The sequence below is a fragment of the Cheilinus undulatus genome, linkage group 4 (assembly GCF_018320785.1).
Source record: "Cheilinus undulatus linkage group 4, ASM1832078v1, whole genome shotgun sequence".
Classification (NCBI taxonomy): domain Eukaryota; kingdom Metazoa; phylum Chordata; class Actinopteri; order Labriformes; family Labridae; genus Cheilinus; species Cheilinus undulatus.
The window spans coordinates 53025534-53045848 of NC_054868.1; the positions used below are offsets into that span (position 1 = coordinate 53025534).

Below are 20315 nucleotides of genomic sequence, written 5' to 3' on the forward strand. Positions count from 1 at the left end.
CTTTCATCATAGGCCTTGTTGACTCCTCTCCAAATGTAACGTTTATGGTTGTGGCCAAAAAGTTCAATTTTGGTCTCATCACACCAAATGACTTTGTTCCAGAAGTTCTGAGGCTTGTCTCTGTGCTGTTTGGCATATTGTAAGCGGGATGCTTTGTAGCATTTGCGTAGAAATGGCTTTCTTCTGGCGACTCGACCATGCAGCCCATTTTTCTTCAAGTGCCTCCTTATTGTGCATCTTGAAACAGCCACACCACTTTTTTTTCCAGAGAGTCCTGTATTTCAGCTGAAGTTATTCGTGGGTTTTTCTTTGCATCCCAAACAATTTTCCTGGCTGTTGTGGCTGAAATTTTTGTTGGTCTACCTGACCGTGGTTTGGTTTCAACAGAGCCCCTCATTTTCCTCTTATTACTTAGAGTTTGAACACTGCTGATTGGCATCTTCAGTTCCGTGGATATCTTTTTATATCCCTTTCCTGTTTTATACAGTTCAATTACCTTTTCCCGCAGATCCTTTGACAATTCTTTTGCCTTCCCCATGACTCAGAATCCAGAGACGTCAGGGCAGCACTGGATGATAGATGCAAGGGTCTGTCAGGAGCCCAGAAACTCACTGACCTTTTATACAGAGACACTGATTACAAGCAAACAGATCACAGGTGAGGATGGTTACCTTTATTAGCCATTCAAACCTGTCTGTGTCAACTTGTGTGCATGTTATCAGGCCAAAATCTCCAGGGTATGTTTGACAATAAATGGCTTCACCCAACCACTAACCATGAGTGAAAGAAAAAGTTTTTGTGTTATCATTCATATTCTCTGAAAAATGGCCAGAAAAATCACAAATTCTGCCAGGGTATGTAAACTTATGAGCACAACTGTATATATATATATATATATATATATATATATATATATACACACATATATATATTTAAATATACAAGGAATAGTTAAGACAAGATATATAAAAATAGATAACACACAAACACATTTACTGTACAATCCTGTATTTTTTTGTCTCTCTGTCTCTAAACGTTGAAGATGAGTGATATGCTGGCCTGATGAAACTGCTAACAGCCAGTATTAACCAGGTTGTTGAAGAATGTCTCTTATTTCAGCCAACATTCCTCTTTTTTTCAGTCCGTCATGTTGGTCCCTTCATGTCACATTATAAATGCAGGGTTGTTGTTACCAGCTTGACAAACCTTTCTTCTGTCTCATAGTTCATCTGACAGCACATGTTTCTTTTTTGTTTCATCAGATAGTTTTGTTTACCTTTGTATTCTCTGCACATGCAGGGCATTTTGTACTCTCATTGGTCAACAGTAAACAAAAGTTTAATTTTTACCCACAGAAAACAATAATTCACACTCAGCAGTGAAAATGCAATGCAATATAAATGAGCAATATCAGCAAAAAGTTCAGCAATGCAAAATAACCAAGCAAACCAACGCAGATTTTTCAAATTATATTCAATGCAGGCACAAGAAGCAAAAGGCACAAAAAATAAAGCCAAGCAATGTATGTGCGCGTGGGTGCGTGTGTGCGTGTCAGTTCAACTCTCTCAGTTCAGTTCATTTCAGTTCAAAATATGAGTCCGTTCCGGGTTTTCCAAACAAAAATCAACAACACAGTTCAGTCCAGCTCAGACAATAGAATTTCCCAGTTCACAACAAAATTCCAGTCTGGGTTTCACCACGGACTCCCCCAAAACTCTCCACAGTCCAAAAATAAACCAAAACCCAGTGTCTCTTTTTTGCTGTTTACACACCAGAAATAACACAAACAAACACTTGGCACTCACGCTACCGCAGCGCAGTCAATAGTCAGTTAGGTCAGTCGGACTTCGTTTGCCACTCCGGAAAACCCTCAGGATTCCTGCCCAGAGGATGAGGCGCTCCGTCCAATGACTCCACACAGTAAGGAAACACACAATTATCCTTCTTCGCCCGACTTGGACCCAGGACCGAAGGATAAAGGGATAAATGAAGGTGAACACGGCATGAAACGATAGAGACGCAGATTTTTTTCAGTGCTACTATGGCAAGTAAGCCGGCGTCCTCCTCACTTTCAGCCAACCCAAGCAGTCATGCGAATATACTTCCTGGAGGAAGAGTTCGGATCGCGCGGGGAAAACTGGGTGAGTGATGATTGGTGGTGGATGACTCATGGGTGGGGAGGAGTGAACTCATGATTGACTGTGCACAGGATGGTGGGGGCTGTGTGGTGGTGAATGTGGATGCAGGACGCTACAACACGTTATAGAACACAAACTCAAAAGATGCCAGACTTCTGTCAGGAGGTCAGGAGGCGTTCCACGTTAACTCAGACCCACTGCACAAGGTAAAAGGACTGATTTTCAAGGCTGACGGTTCCCACACCCTACCGCTGTCAGATCTGGCCTTAGCTTTAGAGCGGCTCTCTGCTGGGATTTCTGTGGAAGCTAGAAGTGACTTCGTCCATGGGTTTTGTTGGGTTTGTTGACTGTACTGTACAATGCAGCTGGATCCTCCAAAGCTTCTTGACTGATGGCACTGAAGAAGACACAGAACATTCAGATGTTATGGTACATTATTGAAAGAATTATAATGGTGCATCTTTTTCTCTGGTTTACCTCTGGACTGTACTGGCACCATGAAATTTAACCATAGCGTACTCCACCATCTCGTCTTCCTTCTGTTGTTTGTGTCTTTTGGGCTTAGTTGGTTGAATGTTGGAGTAGACAGGTTCAGTCAGGTTTTTGTTAAAGTGCACAGTGGCATAATGAAGCTCATCCTGCTGCTCTGATGGCTGTATCTGTGAAAATCAGACCAAGAATAAATCTAAGTAGTTGAATTTAGAGACGGTTTAATTAAGGCTTGTTTAATCCTTAAACGGGGGTCTCTATACTTTTTCTACCGTGCAGTTTTATGACTTTTCAAGCCCTGTCTGTCTTGTCTGTTGTAAATAAATGGTAAGCTCTACATATACCTGGAAGTCTTACAACATTTCTCACACTGTGCTGGCAGCATATAATGGAGCACTTTTTTTAATAAAGCCTTACCATGCCCCCTATCACTGCTTCAGGAATCATTGACTCATAAAGACAGATGCAATTTTTACTCAATGAAAAAGAAAGAGCTTATGACTTTAAATGAAAAACTAATGCTGCCATGGTTGAGCTGTAGCTCTTACAGGAACAATGTAAAAGTACATCACTTCCTTTTCTGAACTTTGGGTAGTTTCATGTTGGCAGTCTCAGTGTTTGTAAACTGAAACTCTCTGTTCTCCTTCTTCTTTCTGCTCTCAGGTATTTGTCTTCTGTCCAGGTTTGCACTGTGCAATTTTCAGCCAATTCAGACACAAATTTTGAGCACATCACTCACTTGGAAATCAGACCCACTTTCAGTCTGTGCATCGTTTCTCATGCAGTGTACAGAGGGACAAAACAAGTGACCACGGCCCAAGCTGTTGGTTCTGACTGGTCGGATGGTTAGCATGCTTTATATTTCGGTGGTATGACTGCACACATTTCCACAGTAAGAGCAAAGCCACAAGCAGCACCCTCAACTTTGGGGCATTTTTTTCCTTTGTAAATCATCAAACTGTCTTAATTCACCATGACAACAGCAGGGATTCTTGTTTGATGTGCCTTCCCTGACGGTAAGAAATAATTGAGCAGGAAATAGGTGGACCTGTGAACCTCCAGCTGACTAAAAATATTGGTTACCATTTACCTGCTACATGTGTTTGCTAGTGATGCTGTTTATGTGAATGTGAGAGGAGAGAGAGGTTTTGTTGCTCTTTGTTTCATATGTTTAGCCTAGCTTTCTTGCAGATGCCCCCTGTACACTCTCTTTAAAGGGACAATGCACACTGGAATCTATGGAGGTTAATGCCATGACTATTGCCAAGAGCCTTATAAACACCAATTTCAAAAATACTTTAATATCTTTTAAATTTGGGCTACATGATAAAGATATTGTAGGAAAAAGTCAAACAATTTCAAGTGTTCAGCTACAACTAATTCATAAAATTGGACTTTCTCACCTGTTCACTGTTGTCTGCTCTTTCTCCTGGCTCAGACGGTTGCTTGGAGGCCCTCCTCTTTCTACTGAGGTGAATTTATAGTGATACATTTGCCATAACATCATCTTGAATTGTACAATAAATCCATTTGAAGATAAACTATTATTTGATGAGAAAAGTGCTCACATGATCCAAATGAAGACAAAGATGAGAATGATGGTGAGGAGAATAGCAGGAACAGTCACAGAAGTAGTTACTCTCCATGCTCCTGAAACATGAAAGCAAACATAGTGATCAACATTTCTAAAGATTAAAAAGAAAACTTCAACATGTAAAAATAACACGGTCCAAACGTTCTTAAAACTTGGTACATTTTAAACAAACAAAAAAAATGTTTGTGATGCTTTGAAATTGTCTGGAAAGATTAGTCTTTGGAGGATGTCCAGGAAGGGTTCAGTCAAGAGATTCTTTAGTTCTACCTGGAAACTTTTACAGTCACATCAGCAGGAATCTTAGATAAGGGTGGACAGGCTCCCTAAAACTTGAAGAGAGTGATGTTGGGGCTCGGCCTGGAGTCAAACAAAGAAAAACTTGGTCGACCGAAACTACACCCACACACTAACCAGTCAATTGAAAACACATAAAAGAATCTTGTCCTGACAAAGGCAGCAGCTGTAGACCTGAAAACTTTACACTTGAAGAGAGAAGTTTGATCATTTATGCGTCCACTGTTACCAAAAGTCCCCCCTGTGACAATGTGGAGCGTGGTGCTGTTCTAAAATCTGAACTTTTCAACTAAGAGTACTGTGAGTGTGGTGAACAAACACCTGATGGTGAGGGGGCTTTTTCTGCTTAGGATGCCGTTGGCTGAAAATGCTTGACTGCATCTGCTTTGTGTTGGAAACAAGCACTGCCAACACTAACAACACCAGCTATAGACACAGGCCCCCAATGGTTGAAGGAGTTTGCGATGTTCTGGACCAATCCGTGTTGGTATGTTTTTGGCAGAAAAGCTGACTTATCAGTTCATCAACGTGGCCTGATCGACTGGATCACGTATTCAACTACTGCCACTACAAAAATTTCCACTCTATCCCTTGGTAGCTTTAATTCTCTTTGGGTAGTGGGTAGGAAATGTCATCAGAAAGGGGTTGGTGTCTGATGAGGTGTCAACCTTCAGATCCTCAGGAACTACTCAGTGCTGAAGGAGAGTGTCCAACCTCAGACAGAGTCTGTCCATGCTACGCTGGACCAGAGATTTCTGAAAGCAGCATGAATGTGCCAGGAAGCTAAAAGGAACTCTGACCTTATTGAGCTGTGCAGAGAGAACTTTGAGGAACTCTTACAAAAACTAAAAGAGGCATACGATAAGTACCTTGAATACCATAACTCCTCTAGTGGAGATCAATGAAAGCTGATGAGTGGAAAGGTCTGGGGTTTGGATGAGACTCTCCTGGAGATAACTGACTGGTAAATCTTTATTCAGGGACTTGCAGATCAGGCCTGATAGCCATGCTATGATTTTTTCCAGCTTTAGAGCTATTCTTTACACTTGTCTTTAAGGCATTAAGGTCATGCATCCCTGCTGGGTTTATGGAGATCCAAACTGCAGTTTCCGAGAATATTTGGCATGATAACATATTTTGTGTCAGTCTAAGCTTGTTGCATGAGGACAGTATTGGCCTGTTGTTAGTATAGCAATGTTGTTTCAACCTGAATTATTATATCCAACCCAGAAGTTCTGACTTAAAGAGCAGTGTTTAAAGCTTACCTGCTGCCATCACACTCAGATGTATAGTGGAGTTGTGATACCCTCTTGTGTTTTGGGTGGCACAGACATAATTCCCACTGTGTTCAGATCTTGCATTGCTGATAGTATAAATCTGCTCTGCAGCTTTTGGTGAGTCTTCATTCTCCTTGTACCAGGTGTAATTAGCTGGTGGGTTAGCATCACTGCTACAGGTCAGAGTCACTGACTGGCCCTCCTCTATTATAGCAGAGGGACTCGCTAACAAAGAGGGGGGTTTTGGAGCAACTAGAAGACAAGAAAAAAAGAAATAAATTAACATTGCCACAGCATGACAGCATCATTCCTACATGTCAGAGCCAGATTTTCCCTCCACTACCCTTCTAGAAGGAATCACTGATTCAAAAATTTAAATTTCAGAGTGAAGATTTATTCATCTTGTCCTCAAGATTTGGACAAAAGACTGCTACATAAAATATGTTTAATAAAGGTTATTCATAGAAAACTAGAAAAGCACTCAGAGAATACAGTACTCCGCTGTCAGCCCTATCTCCCAATAGTGAAGAATCCTTTAAAAACATTTCTGGATCCAGACGGTGATCCGGATGACTTCCAAAATCTAATTCGCCGATTACTCCCTCCCCGATGGGGTGGAAACACGGTGATATAGAGTGTTCTCGCTACAATTCGCTGTATTTCTCTCTGTTACACTCCAACTCGTCTCCTCGATCGGGCGTGTCTTTCAAACTCTATAAACTCTAAAACTTTGAATAAGTTACTCATGTCCGCCATCTCCTGGTGTAAAGTGGTAACAGCGTGGACCTCCACCATTAGCCCTATCTCCCAATAGTACAGAAACCTTTAAAAATTCCTGGATCCAGACGCTGATCCGGATCAGTCCCAAAATCTATTCAGTTCATCCTTATGCCATTTCTGACATTTTCTGAAAATTTGTCTATGACTTTTTGAGTTATGTTGCTAACAAATGAACAAACAAACAAACAAACAAACAAACAAACGAACAAACCCACCTGATCACATAACCTCCTTGGCGAAGGTAAAAATGAAAACAGCACAAATACATTCTATCTCTCTCTTTAGGGTCAAGAGCAGAGGAGAGGGACAGTGAGATTTCCTGCAAACTGATGACAGCCTCACAGCCATGCATACACGACACCCATAAAATGGCCAAAATGAGAGGCAAATTTGAAACCACAGTGAGGAGAATCACTGCAGACAACTTTTCTTATTTATCAATGATCATTTGGAAAGAAAAAGATTTGATTTCAGATAAGTGCCATATGCTTTAAGGAAAACAAAACTTATTTTGTCTTTAGTGATTTTAAGTAGTGTGTAAAATTCTGGAATGTTTAGAGTGTTTGCTATGTGCAGGTTGAAAATATAAAAAAAAATAAGCAGTTTTGGGTGTCGAAAGCCTGAAACATACCAACGCTCTCAAAACAATCTCCCCCATTATGTTCTATAAACAAACCCACACTGGCAGCGGCCAGATCTGTGTGGATGAACCACTGCACATTATCCCTTCGAGGTCCATGGCTATTTGCTGTTTTGTTAATACTTTCCTGCTGACAATATAAACCACTCTGAAAATGTATATCATGCTCATGTTTGGTCTCATTTTCTTCAGCACTACCTACACTGTATGAAATGAAAACTATATACCTTTAAATTGAACTTACACCGCTTTCCACATTATTAAGCAGATGACATTTTTCTCTTATTTTCCTAAATATTAATGCAAATGACAGTCAGAATATTTTTCAAGTCATCAGCCATTGGAGCATAATTCAAATGTTTTTGAACAAACTTCATAATGATAACCATTTTTTTTTTTTTTAAATAAAAACCTCAAAATGCACTGTTCCACATTATTGAGCATGACAGAGTTTTAAAACATTTTATTGGTTGTAAAGAACCGAAAGTGGTCATTTGTTGAATCTACAGCATTAGGTCATATTTACTGTAATCAAAAACATCTTAACAGGCCAAGTTCCATGTTAACATAGAAGCCCTTCTTTGATATCACCACTATTCTTGCATCCATTGAACTTGTGAGTTTCTGAAGAGTTTCTACTTGAATTTCTTTGCAGGATGTCAGAATATCCTCCCAGAGCTGCTGTTTTGATGTGAACTGCCTCCCACCCTCATAGATCTTTAGCTTGAGGATGCTCCAAAGGTTCTCAACAGGGTTGAGGTCAGGGGAGGATGGGGGCCACACCATGAGTTTCTCTCCTTTTATGCCCATAGCAGCCAATGACACAGAGATATTCTTTGCAGCATGAGATGGTGCATTGTCATGCATGAAGAAAATTTTGCTACAGAAGGAACTGCTCTTCTGTTTTTACCATGGAAGAAAGTGGTCAGTCAGAAACTCTCTATACTTTGCCGAGATCATTTTCACACCTTCAAGGACCCTAAAGGGGCCTACCAGCTCTCTCCTCATGAATCCAGCCCAAAACATGACCCCGCCCCCTCCTTGCTGACATCACAGCCTTGTTGGGACATGGTGGCAATCCACCAACCATCCACTACTCCTCCATCTGGACCATCCAGGGTTGCATGACACTCATCAGTAAAAAAGACTGTTGAAAATGAGTCTTCATGTATTTCTGGGCCCACTGCAACCGTTTCTGCTTGGGAGCATTGGTTGGGGGGGGTGAATAGTAGGTTTATACACGACTGCAAGCCTCTGGAGGATCCTACACCTTGAGGTTGGTGGGACTCCAGAGGCACCAGCAGCTTCAAATACCTGTTTGCAGCTTTGTAATGGCATTTTAGCAGCTGCTCTCTTAATCTGATGTATTTGTCCGTCAGAAACCTTACTCATTTTGCCTTTATCTGCATGAACCCGTCTGTGCTCTGAATCAGGCACAATTTTCCTCACAGTATGATGATCACGATTAATTTTTCATGAAATATCTAATGTTTTCATTCCTTGTCTAAGGCATTACACTATTTGACACTTTTCAGCAGCAGAGATCCTTTTTCTGTCCCATATTGCTGAAACCTGTGGCCTGTTTAATAATGTGGAACATGTGGAAAAGTGCATTTTGAGGTTTTTATTAAAAAAAAAAAGGTTATCATTATGAAGTTTGTTCAAAAACAATGGAATTATGCTCTAACAGCTGATGACTTGAAAAATATTCTGACTGTCATTTGCATTAATATTTAGGAAAATAAGAGAAAAATGTCATTTGCTTAATAATGTGGAAAGCAGTGTAATGTATTAGATATAGGATCTCCAAAAACATCCATCCATTCATCCAAAAGAAATGATATAATGCTGAAATTATGGAAAAAAAAAAAACACCAGTGCCAGTCCTGTACAGTATCAATATTATTTGATTATAACTAGTATCAGGTAGAAATTTAAATTCCAGTACTGTGATAAGTCTGGTACTGACTAGTCTGGGTAGTCAGATTGTTTTGGGGCATCTGAAGAGGAAAGATTTGTGTTTGAATACAATATGGACAATTTAATCTTCTATACAGCCCTAGTCCTCATCCTGTTAAACCACACCTGTTTACTGCTTTTGAGAGAATGTCAGTGCCTAAGATTTATGATTTAAACTCATTTATTTTCTTAAATAAATCCAAGAAATGCAAAAGAAAAACTCAAACACATTATATATCTATAAAGGTAAATGGACTTGAGCTTGTATAGTGCTTTTCTAGTCATCTGACTTCTGAAAGCGCTTTTACACCGCATCACCACACCCATCTACCTCACATTTATCACTGATGTCAGAGGTTTCTATGGAGCCCTTCAACATTAGCTTATCCCATTCAAATGCACCATACCTATTTACAAGCCAGCGAAGAATCAGAAGAGGAGCAAATTGGGGTTAAGTATCTTGCCCAAGGACACACCGATGCGTGACTGCAGGAGCTGGAGGTACTAGAACCCACAACCTTCCAAATGTGAGACGGCCAACCACTTACTGAGCGACATTTACCCCACAATCATTCACTTTCCCACACGGAATAAAGGGAAGTCTCAACTTTCCAAAGGTAGGTAGTTAATTGGATTAACTTTAAATGATAACACAGTTTAAGACAAGAGTTTTCAAGACCTGAAAGCCCTGAGCAGACAGGCTTATTGGTGTGGGCAAATAAAAGTAAAAGCATAGTGATGATCAGCAAAAGAAAAAAACACTGAATATTTCTTCTTTAAAGACAAAAAACTTTCACTCACATTTCACGTCAATAAGGATCCATTCAGAGGTCTCCTTTCCCAGTTTGTTCTCAGCTTCACAGCTGTACTCTGCAGAGTCAGAGGACTCGATGGAGCTGAACTCAAGCTGTGGTTCTTTTATAGGCCATCGGATGGTTTGATACCTGTCCTTCTTGTACCAGGTGTAAACAGCTGCTGGGTTTGCAACACTGCTGCAGGTGAGAGTCACTAAGCTGCCCTCCACTATCTCACCAGGAGGATTCACTGATATTATGGTCCATTTTGGAGCATCTGGAGGAAGAAATATGAGTTTGAACTCAAAACAGATGTTGTAACTCTTAAATTGTCAATTAGTTTAAGTCACACATAAGTCATGCCTGGCCTTTATGGTTAAAGTCTAATTTTAGTCCATACATTTCAGTCCAAACTTTTACTACGGACATTTATTCTCTTCGCAAAAATAAGATTTACCCACAGAGGAGACGTATGGATTTTGACTGCCCAGTGAAACAAAACATTTTACTCTGGTTTTCATCTCCTTGATGAAAACTAAACATACTTTTAATCAGAGTTTTTGTCATCAAAGATCTAAGTTTAGCTCGTCTTCGTCTCGTCTTTCTCATGAAAAAAAAGGTAGTCAACAAACATTTTTAGTCATACTTTTTGTCGAGAAAATAGACAGTGGAACAACAGACTGTTCTTAAAAGCAGGCACATAACAAGAAAACCCCATTAATTTAGCTTTCTAGCAATTCACAGTAATAAATGAGCAGTTTCACTTACACTTCACATCAATACTAATGGATCCAGATTTCTCTCCCAGGTAGTTCCTCGCTGTACAGTAATAATCCCCAGAGTCAGAGGCCTTGATGGACCTGAGATAAAGTTGTTTTCCAGAGCTTGCACTTTGTGAATATTGTGTTGTTTTGTACCAGGTGTAAGTGGCTGCTGGGTTGGCATTGCTACTACAGGTCAGAGTCACTGAAGATCCCTCCACTACCTCACCAAGACTCACCGACACAGAGGGAGGCTTTGGAGCATCTGGAGGAGAAAACATCTGTTATAATGCTTTTAAGAGCTTTGAAAGATGCAGCAACTATTCCTATACTTGAGAAGTCAGATAGATGATAAATGCTGGCCTTACACCAGAGGACTTTGCTAAACTCTTAAAAGACTCTGAACAGACTGACATCTGAGACCCTCTCACATCTAAAGACAATTTGTCGACAAGCTGTTGACAAATTAGTTAGTCTTAGATTAAGATTTTGCAAGAATGTGGGTCACTCTGTACAAGACTAGAATACAATTCCTTTTGAGATTATTTCCCATTATGCATCAGGGGGAAATTCACAACAACAACTTATGAGCGGAGAACAAGATGTAGAAGAAAATGGAGATTGCATTCAAGTTAATATCTCTTATAATACGATGTTTTAAATCATTTACACTGAGTAGAAACAAAAGGAAAGTTAAACACTGAAGCAACTTTGCATGTTACTGCAACAACCGAGGAACTATCCCCGGATAGAGGAGGAGATGACAAGGTTTTTCAGACGTTTCGATATAGAAATATATTGCAAAAGTGCAATGGAAACACTTTTTCTGCATTTACAGGTCACGGTATGTGATGCACAGTTTCACATGACCAGTTTACTCTGAGACAATATGGTGCAGTGCTTGTGGACAGAAGAGGACACCGAGACTTTTCTTAACATTATACTTACACCCTTATACGTGGTCTTTGCTAAACATACGAAGTTTGTGAACTATCATCTGTTGCCTTCATCTTTGGTTAAAAATTATCAAGGCAACTACTGTAGATGTAATCATAACCGTACCAACACGCAATAGGTTTTGCTACGTTGTCCTTGCAGCGGAGTCTTGCGAGATGAGATTTTACCAAAACACCCTGCAGTGGAAACACATTCAAAGTGTAATTTTACTTAGTCGAAATTTCAGAAATATCACTTTTATTTTGCACACAGCTACTGACAGACAACAGCTCAGTTTGAGTCCTGTCATCTGTGTTTTTCTCTCTGACTCTACAGAGCAGCCAGATAACTAACTGAATGCTGCTGTCTTGTGTTAGCGTAACTAACGTGCAGCACATATTCACGTTCTCATCTCTCTAAGTCTCAAGACTCTACAACGAGTCTCTGTCAGCCAGTCTGGGGCTTTTCTACAAGCTCAGGGCCGCAATGGTTCCTATTATAAAGGCTTAAACAGCTGTTTAAAGGTGTGTTTAACCTAATGAATTGCTTGAATTAAGTCCATGATAGTTCAAACAAACGGGGTGTGGTGTTAAGATTAGAGAAGTAGCTCTATTCACGTACCAGTAGCTCTACTGGAGCAAAGTTATTCAGTGATAAACACATACACATGTGGACAAAATTGTTGGTGCCCCTGTGTTAATGAAAGAAAAACCCACAATGGTCACAGAAATAACTTGAATCTGACAAAAGTGATAATAAATAAAAATTCAATGAAAATTAACCAATGAAAATCAGACATTGCTTTTGAATTGTGGTTCAACAGAATTATTTTAAAAAACAAACTCATGAAACAGGCCTGGACAAAAATGATGGTACCCTTAACTTAATATTTTGTTGCACAACCTTTTGAGGCAACCACTGCAATCAAACGATTTCTGTAACTTTCAGTGAGACTTCTGCCCCTCTCAGCAGGTATTTTGGCCCACTCCTCATGAGCAAACTGCTCCAGTTGTTTCAGGTTTGAAGGGTGCCTTCTACAGACGCCATGTTTCAGCTCCTTCCACAGATGTTCAATAGGATTTAGATCAGGGCTCATAGAAGGCCACTTCAGAATAGTCCAATGTTTTGCTCTAAGCCATTCTTGGGTGTTTTTAGCTGTGTGTTTTGGGTCATTATCCTGTTGCAAGACCCATGACCTGCGACTGAGACCAAGCTTTCTGACACTGGGCAGCACATTTCTCTCTAGAATACCTTGATAGTCTTGAGATTTCATTGTACCCTGCACAGATTCAAGACACCCTGTGCCAGATGCAGCAAAGCAGCCCCAGAACATAACAGAGCCTCCTCCATGTTTCACAGTAGGGACAGTCTTCTTTTCTTGGTATGCTTCAGTTTTGCATCTGTGAAAATAGAGCTGATTTGCCTTGCCATAAAGTTCCAGTTTTGTCTCGTCTGTCCATAGGACATTCTCCCAGAAGCTTTGTGGCTTGTAAACATGCAGTTTGGCAAATTCCAGTCTGGCTTTTTTTATGATTTGTTTTCAACAGTGGTGTCCTCCATGGTCGTCTCCCATGAAGTCCACTTTGGCTCAAACAACGACGGATGGTGCGATCTGACACTGATGTACCTTGACCTTGGAGTTCACCTTTAATGTCTCTGGAGGTTGTTCTGGGCTCTTTTGTTACCATTCGTATTATCCGTCTCTTCGATTTGTCACCAATTTTCCTCCTGCGGCCACATCCAGGGAGGTTGGCTACAGTCCCGTGGATCTTAAATTTCTGAATAATATGTGCAACTGTAGTCACAGGAACATCAAGCTGCTTGGAGATGGTCTTATAGCCTTTACCTTTAACATGCTTGTCTGTAATTTTCCTTCTGATCTCCTGAGACAACTCTCTCCTTCACTTCCTCTGGTCCATGTTTAGTGTGGTACACACCATGTCACCAAACAGCACAGTGACTACTTGTCACCCTTTAAATAGGCCGACTGACTGAATTCAAGTTTGTAGACACCTGTGATGCTAATTAGAGGACACACCTTGGTTGAACGTGTCCCTATGGTTACATTATTTTCAATCTTTCCTAGGGGTACCATCGTTTTTGTCCAGGCCTGTTTCATGAATTTGTTTTTTAAAATAATTCTGTTGAACCACAATTCAAAAGCAGTGTCTGATTTTCATTGGTTAATTTTCATTGAATTTTTATTTATTATCACTTTTGTCAGATTCAAGTTATTTCTGTGACCATTGTGGGTTTTTCTTTCATTAACACAGGGGCACCAACAATTTTGTCCACATGTGTAATTGTAGACAAGTTCTTCACATTAATGTTATTTTACAGTGTTATTATTGTGAGGAACCAAATCAGGAAATGTGGTGTTGGTAGCAGCAGTGTGACACATCTCAGAAGAGAAATGAAACTGAAAACTGTGGGTGCGGTTACAGAGAAGCAGCCTTATGTGAGTTCAGTGTACAATCAGTGTGAAAGAAGAAGGGGTGTTGAAATATGAATATGCATGTAATCAGAAGGCCCTTTGATTTTAAAAGGGTTTATTCTAAGCCATATCAACCACCTCTATTTACGCCTGAATATAATGTCAGGATTTACATTTGTAAAATATATTTTTCTGACTTCCTTCTGTCTTCCAGTAGAAAGTTCAGGGTTACAATTTCTCTTACATTACATGCTATTGATAGTCACACTGCAATTTTGCATATGTACCTAACTGTAATCCAGCTTAATTTAACATTTTAATTTAATAATTGAATTTACATGCTGTTATTCGATGCACTTTCATGCCAGTTACTGGAGATGATCAGTGGCATATGGAGATTAAGGAAGCAGAAAAGATCTGCTGAATGTTGCTTGTCAAATAAAAATGTTTCACTCACATTTCACATCAACGGAAATGAATGATGACAGCTTCTCCCCCAGCTCATTCTTTGCTCTACAGTAATACCGTCCAGCATCAGAGGACTGAATGGAACTAAAGATGAGGTGTGATGTGTTCCTGAGAGGTTCTCTTTGGTATTCTTTATACCAGGTATACTCAGGTGCAGGGTAAACATCACAGCTACAGCTCAGAGTCACTTGACTGTTCTCCCTGATTTCACCAGTTGGACTCCTAGAGTCTGAGCAAACCTGTGGAGCATCTGGAGGAGAAGAGAAAAGAATGAACACAAATTAACCTAGATTCAAATCTGTTCCAGTGGCTAAGAAATCTGGCTCTATGTAGAGATCCAATTCATTTGGCTGAGCTCAACAAGATCCAGCTCCCTGCAACCCCAAATGGGATAAGTGGTGAGGATAATGGATGAATGAATAAATATATAGATAAAGAGATGAATTAATAAACCACTCTCAAACAGGATCCAGATCTTACCTTTCACATAACAGTTCTGGAACTGGCTTATTCACAAACACTGCATCACTAGTCTAGCATAGAAACATGGTCATGAAGAAATTAAGAAAAAGAAGCTAAATATGAGGTACCATGAACGCAACTGGAATTTTTATCTGATCACAATAAAGTGAAAATATACATCTGACTCTCATATTCTAATGCTCATTTAAACATTTTACACACTGATTCTTCAGTTTGTAAATCTGATAAAGGGAGTGTAGAAGTGTGTTTTATTTGTAGATATGAGAGATTGTCTTTGCAAATGATGTCTAAGAATTTTTTTGCTGATGGAAGAGGTCATACACACAGATGTTAATAAAAAAAAGTCACAATCTTTTTGAACACCTGGGTATTTAGTAAGGACACCTACAAGATACTAGGAAATAGGAAGGAGGTTTAATGTTAAAAGTAAAAAAATAAACTAGTCAACATTTTATCTAAAAGCAAAATAAAAGGATAGAATTAATGGAGTTAACTCACACACTTCTGGAGAGCGGTATTCTTCTTGTCCTTTGAATGCACAGGAATACCTGTTGTTATCATTGAAGGAGACTCTTAAAGTTGTTGTCCCTTCACTTTCTCTCCATCCATTTTGGTACCAGACATATGAAGGATTATCAGCAGGATTACAGCTGCTGTGACACGTCAGCTCAACCTGGTTCTGTATTCTTTTAGGCAGAACCTGAAGATCTAAACAGGTAAAAAAGAAACTATCAATAATGTAAACCAACACAGAGCATTCACAGTATTTTTTTTTTTTTCTGAATGATGATGAAGATGTTACCTGTGACAGACAGAGAGACCCCAGATGAAGAAGTAACACTTTCCTCTGCTTGGTTTGTTTTAAATCCAAACCAGTACTCTGCTGAGTCACTAAGTCTCACATCGATGAGTCTCAGAGTGCAGATGTTCATGCTAGAGAGATACTCCACTCGACCTAAGTAATTTTGGTCTGATTTCAAGTCTACACGTTGATTTCTATTTATCTTAGCAGACCAGAAGGTTTCCTCTACTCTTGTATCAATGCCATTCACTCTTGATGGATATGTGATGCTGCAGGGTATGACTACTGTTGATCCTTTCACTGCACAGATCTGAGAAGACGGGAAAGTCACACTCCAGCCCTGAACCCCTGTAATACAGAGCACATTAGGAAGGAGAATTTAATTCACAGCACAGATTTAGAGAAAAATGTGGAGGGTTTCTCTTAGTTGCAGTAAATAAGCATTCTGTTGTAACAAATATGGACAAGAGAGTCAAGACTCCAATGGGGAGGGGATCCTTTTGTCTGTTTTCACCTTTCAGTGGTTTGCAATATGAACATGAAAAACAACATGAATATTGCATGACAAGAGATAACTTTGCCTGCCAGGAACGTAGCATATTCAGAGAAATATTACATTAAAAATACTTCTAATTGGCTGAACAGGCTATAAGCTAACTATTTTAGCCAGTCAAATGTTCATTTGCATGTTAAAATGACCTACCATAAAACAAGTCCACCAGAGCAGGTCTTTACTATCTTTTTTATCTTTTCACAATAATCTAATTTTCTGAGATACTGAATTTTGTTTTTTTTTTATTAGCTGTAAGCCATAATCATCAAAATTCAAAGAAATACACACTTGAAATGGTTTTCACTTTTTTAAATTACTTAATAAACTTAACTTTTTGATGATATTCCAATTTATTGTGATACTCTTGGAAGTGTGTATACATCTTGGAGTGTGTATGTGTCTATGTGTGCATTTACATATTTTTACATACATGTATCTGTATACAAGCATGTGTGTTTTTATTTATTCTAAATTTGATATCCTACCATTGCACTTTAACCTCTCACTTCTTATTGCACATCCTGCCAACGATGCTATTATGTTTAGTGACTACATTTATCTCTTAAATATATTGAACTGTTTTTTATTCAAAGGCTGCTGCATGGGAAAGCTGCAAACAAAGTTTAGATGTGTTCTTAAATACAGTGACATAAAGTATCTATCAGCCTGTTCACAAATTAGCACATTGTCCTACAGTCTGACAAAAATCAACAGCAACAGTTCAAACATTTTAACATACTTGCGGCACATTTAGCAGCATGTCAGATCTCAGATTCCCATAGAAATGAATGGATTTCCATTCCATGTCCTCAAAACCTTATACAAGTGGAAACGAGGGGTAAAGTGACAACTTACATTCTTCAGTAGAGCGCTGATCATCATCACCTTTAAAAGCACAGGAATAACTGCTGTTAATGTCAGCAGAGATGCGAAAAGATGTAATTCCAAACATTTCTACTCCATTTTTGTACCAGACGTACGAAGGCTTATCAGGTAGAGTGCGGCTGCTGTGACACTTCAACACCGCCTGGGTGGATACCTGCTCCACCTGCACCTGAAAGACTATCCAGAAGAGAAAAGGTCTAAAATATCTCAAAGCTTTCACATTTCAAATCTACAATTGAACACAAAAGGTTGAGTCTTGATATCAAATACTTGAAGTGAATCATACCTGTGATGGTCAGAGAAACTCCTTCACCAGTGTAACTTCCACCTTGTTTGTTTGTTGTGAATCTGAACTTGTACACAGCTGAGTCGCTCTCTCTCACGCTGATGATTTTCAGAGTGCAGTTATTCTCATTTGAAGAATACTCCACCCGACCAGAGTAGTCTGGGTCTGATTTCAGGTCTACATACTGATTTCCATTCATTTTAGTGAACCAGAAAGTATCCTGAACTCTTAAATCAATGCCATCCATTCTTGATGGATATGTGTAGGTGCAGGGTATGACCACTGTTGATCCTTTAAAAGCACAGATTGGAGCAGAGGCTAAAGTCACATCCCAATTATTCCGACCTTGGACCACTGTAACGCAGATCAGAAACATCATCAGAGACATAACAATAGAAGAAAGACAACTTTATCAAGGATTTATAAAATAGTAAGCTGTTAGCCGACTAAAATACACCAATAAAGCTTCACACAAACTTAGAGAAAGATACTACAAATCTAAAAACTAATCCTGAGGAAAAGAACTGCTCCTGTAGGAAAAGGTAAACATCGATATGGGTCGACCAAAAGACAAGTTTTTTACTAAGAGATTAGAAATGCTTCAGATGGGAATGTGAGAGTAGTTTAGTTTATTAATGCCATATATAAACCTGGTTTGTTCCAGCCTTGGAAAAAAGAATCCTAACTGATTATTCAGATCAAAATTCTCCAACACTGCAGAACACTGTTCTCACTATACTTCAGAATCAATCTCCTTTCTCCAGCAACTACAGGGTTAACTGTCTCTGAGGCATTGATACAGACACTAAAACTCTGAAGCTTTTAAAATGAGTGATGCTTTCTAAAGTGAAGGTGTTGTTGAAGCTCTGAACGTCAGCAGTCATTTAATACAAGCTCTGGCATAAACTGTCCAAACACTGCAGCTCTTCAGACTCGTACCAGCTTCTGGATCATTTTCCCATCACTGATTTTTGATCTCACACTGGCCTCTTGGAAACTTAGCATTTAGTGATGTCATTTTGATTATTTGTTTGAACAAATTCTTGGTTATTTTTAACCTGTGCTGAGGTCTTATTTCTGTATTTGTGACAGTTGGCCTTATTGATTTTTACACACATACTATCTGTTTTACATAGAAACACAGTAAAATGTTAACATAAAGAGCATGGAAAAATCACACTGACTTCATTATTAACCCTTAGAGCTCACAGGCCATGGTTCCATGCTGCAGGCACACACCTTTGTAAATTGCTTAGTAAATTTTGAACCATAAGTCATAGACACTAACTTGTTTTTTCCTGTGAAAGCTCTGTGTTGTGCCTTTCTAAATATGTTCTTCATGCATTCGTAGCTCTTACAGAACATTTTCTAGAGAGCCCAGAACTTTGCTACCTTCCGGAGTTTCTGAGGACAGTGTTGTTGTATACAAGAAGAATTGACACAGTTTAGAAAAACATTAATAACTTTTGAACCATAAGTCATAGCCACTTTTTTTTCTCTGAAAGCTGACCATTTTGCTGTTTGTTTGCTACCCTAAATGTCTCTGTAGCCCTTAAGGACGCCGTTGTGGCAAGCCCGGAACTTCAGTGACTTTTCAGGGTCTTTAAACACTAAATCCACAGCATTAGATCTGACAATAAGCGTCTTTTTGTCCATTTTTAATCCATTTTCGGTCATTTATTTTGGCTTTCATCTGTGGGTAGTGCCATATTTGCTGATGGCAATGTTTACATGCAATGCATTGTGGGAGGGGCTGTCCTCCAATAGCAAGATGTTGCGTCTCTACTGCTTAAAGGAATGGCACAAAAGAATCTAACTGCAAAAAGGTGCGTGGTCTTTCCTTGTATATGTAGATAATTTGAAAACCTTTAGTCACAGAATATTTATTGTTTCACTGTTTTGTCCCCAAGAGATGAGAGAACAAGTCTGTGCAAAGAAAAGGCTTAGTCACTAATGTTACTGTGTGTTATCAATAAAAATCTTTGAGTTCAAATTACGATTTGTTTTTTTCGTTTGTCTTTAGAGTCCTATAACTTTTCCAAAAACCAAGTGACATTACTGAAGGAGATGTATTCTTAAAGCCCAGGGTTGAAGTTTTACAAGCTTTTTAAGAAAAAAAGTCCAGCTGAGACATAATGGAGAAAAACATGGCTGTGAGCTCTAAGGGTTAAACACAATGCATCAGCAAAGCTCAGTTCCTCTTCTGATAGGTGTTATCTCTTTTCTTATAAAGGAAATGCAGATATTTTCAGCTTCAAGGAAGGGAATCTTTTACACGCTTCTCTAAAAGCTACAGTTATTTGAAAAAGAAGTGCTGTTATGGTACAACACTTTAAATGTTTTAAATTTTTAAGATTTTAGAAAACATGAAACTCAAGACTTTAAACAAAATAATATGGAAAAACAATCCTTGAAAAAAAATGCACAGGTGCAGAACATGCAAAATATCTAAACTGCCACTGAAAACAGTCTTGTCTTTAATATAATTCACATAAACAATCTAAACCAGTTTGGATATGTGTAAATGACAAAAAACAGTACCTGGCACAGAGAGAAGTAAGATGACCAATCCACTCACTGCTGATTTTGAAGCCATGGCGATCCTCTTCTCCCTGTTTGACTGCAGAAACATAAAATGTTGGCAGACGGACTGTGCATGACCTGATTAAAAAAATACTTATCATATCAATGACCGAGTCTGCCTACAGCAGGGAGAAGAAGTCGTGTCTTCAGTTAACGTGG

The 20315-nt window shown here is 39.2% G+C and overlaps 1 protein-coding gene across 5 annotated transcripts; it reads right to left on the reverse strand.

Moving 5' to 3' along the window:
• Positions 1 to 996: 996 nt before the first annotated feature.
• On the reverse strand, positions 997 to 20315 carry LOC121508187 (sialoadhesin-like). Of its 5 annotated transcripts, XM_041784830.1 has the most exons (14): positions 20280 to 20315; positions 20115 to 20193; positions 17574 to 17927; positions 17258 to 17464; positions 15850 to 16197; positions 15546 to 15755; positions 14554 to 14814; positions 10734 to 10991; positions 9973 to 10242; positions 5781 to 6044; positions 4196 to 4277; positions 4031 to 4094; positions 2616 to 2797; positions 997 to 2535 (listed from the first exon to the last, which is right to left on the reverse strand). In XM_041784830.1, the coding sequence occupies exons 2-14, from the start codon at positions 20167 to 20169 to the stop codon at positions 2445 to 2447; spliced, it is 2646 nt and encodes an 881-aa protein (XP_041640764.1). In that variant the 5' UTR covers positions 20170 to 20193; positions 20280 to 20315; the 3' UTR covers positions 997 to 2444. The 5 variants fall into 5 exon arrangements, with proteins under 5 accessions (XP_041640764.1, XP_041640762.1, XP_041640761.1 ...); XM_041784828.1 differs by having other exon boundaries at positions 4031 to 4091; positions 20152 to 20286; XM_041784827.1 differs by having other exon boundaries at positions 20152 to 20286.

Coding starts and splice junctions, on each gene's coding strand:
- LOC121508187 (XM_041784827.1), bottom strand. CDS start 20,257: ATGATAAGTATTTTTTTAATCAGGTCATGCACAGTCCGTCTGCCAACA. Junction 17,465..17,573: donor AGTTTCTCTGACCATCACAG/GTATGATTCACT, acceptor TCTTCTGGATAG/TCTTTCAGGTGCAGGTGGAG. Junction 15,756..15,849: donor GGTCTCTCTGTCTGTCACAG/GTAACATCTTCA, acceptor TTACCTGTTTAG/ATCTTCAGGTTCTGCCTAAA.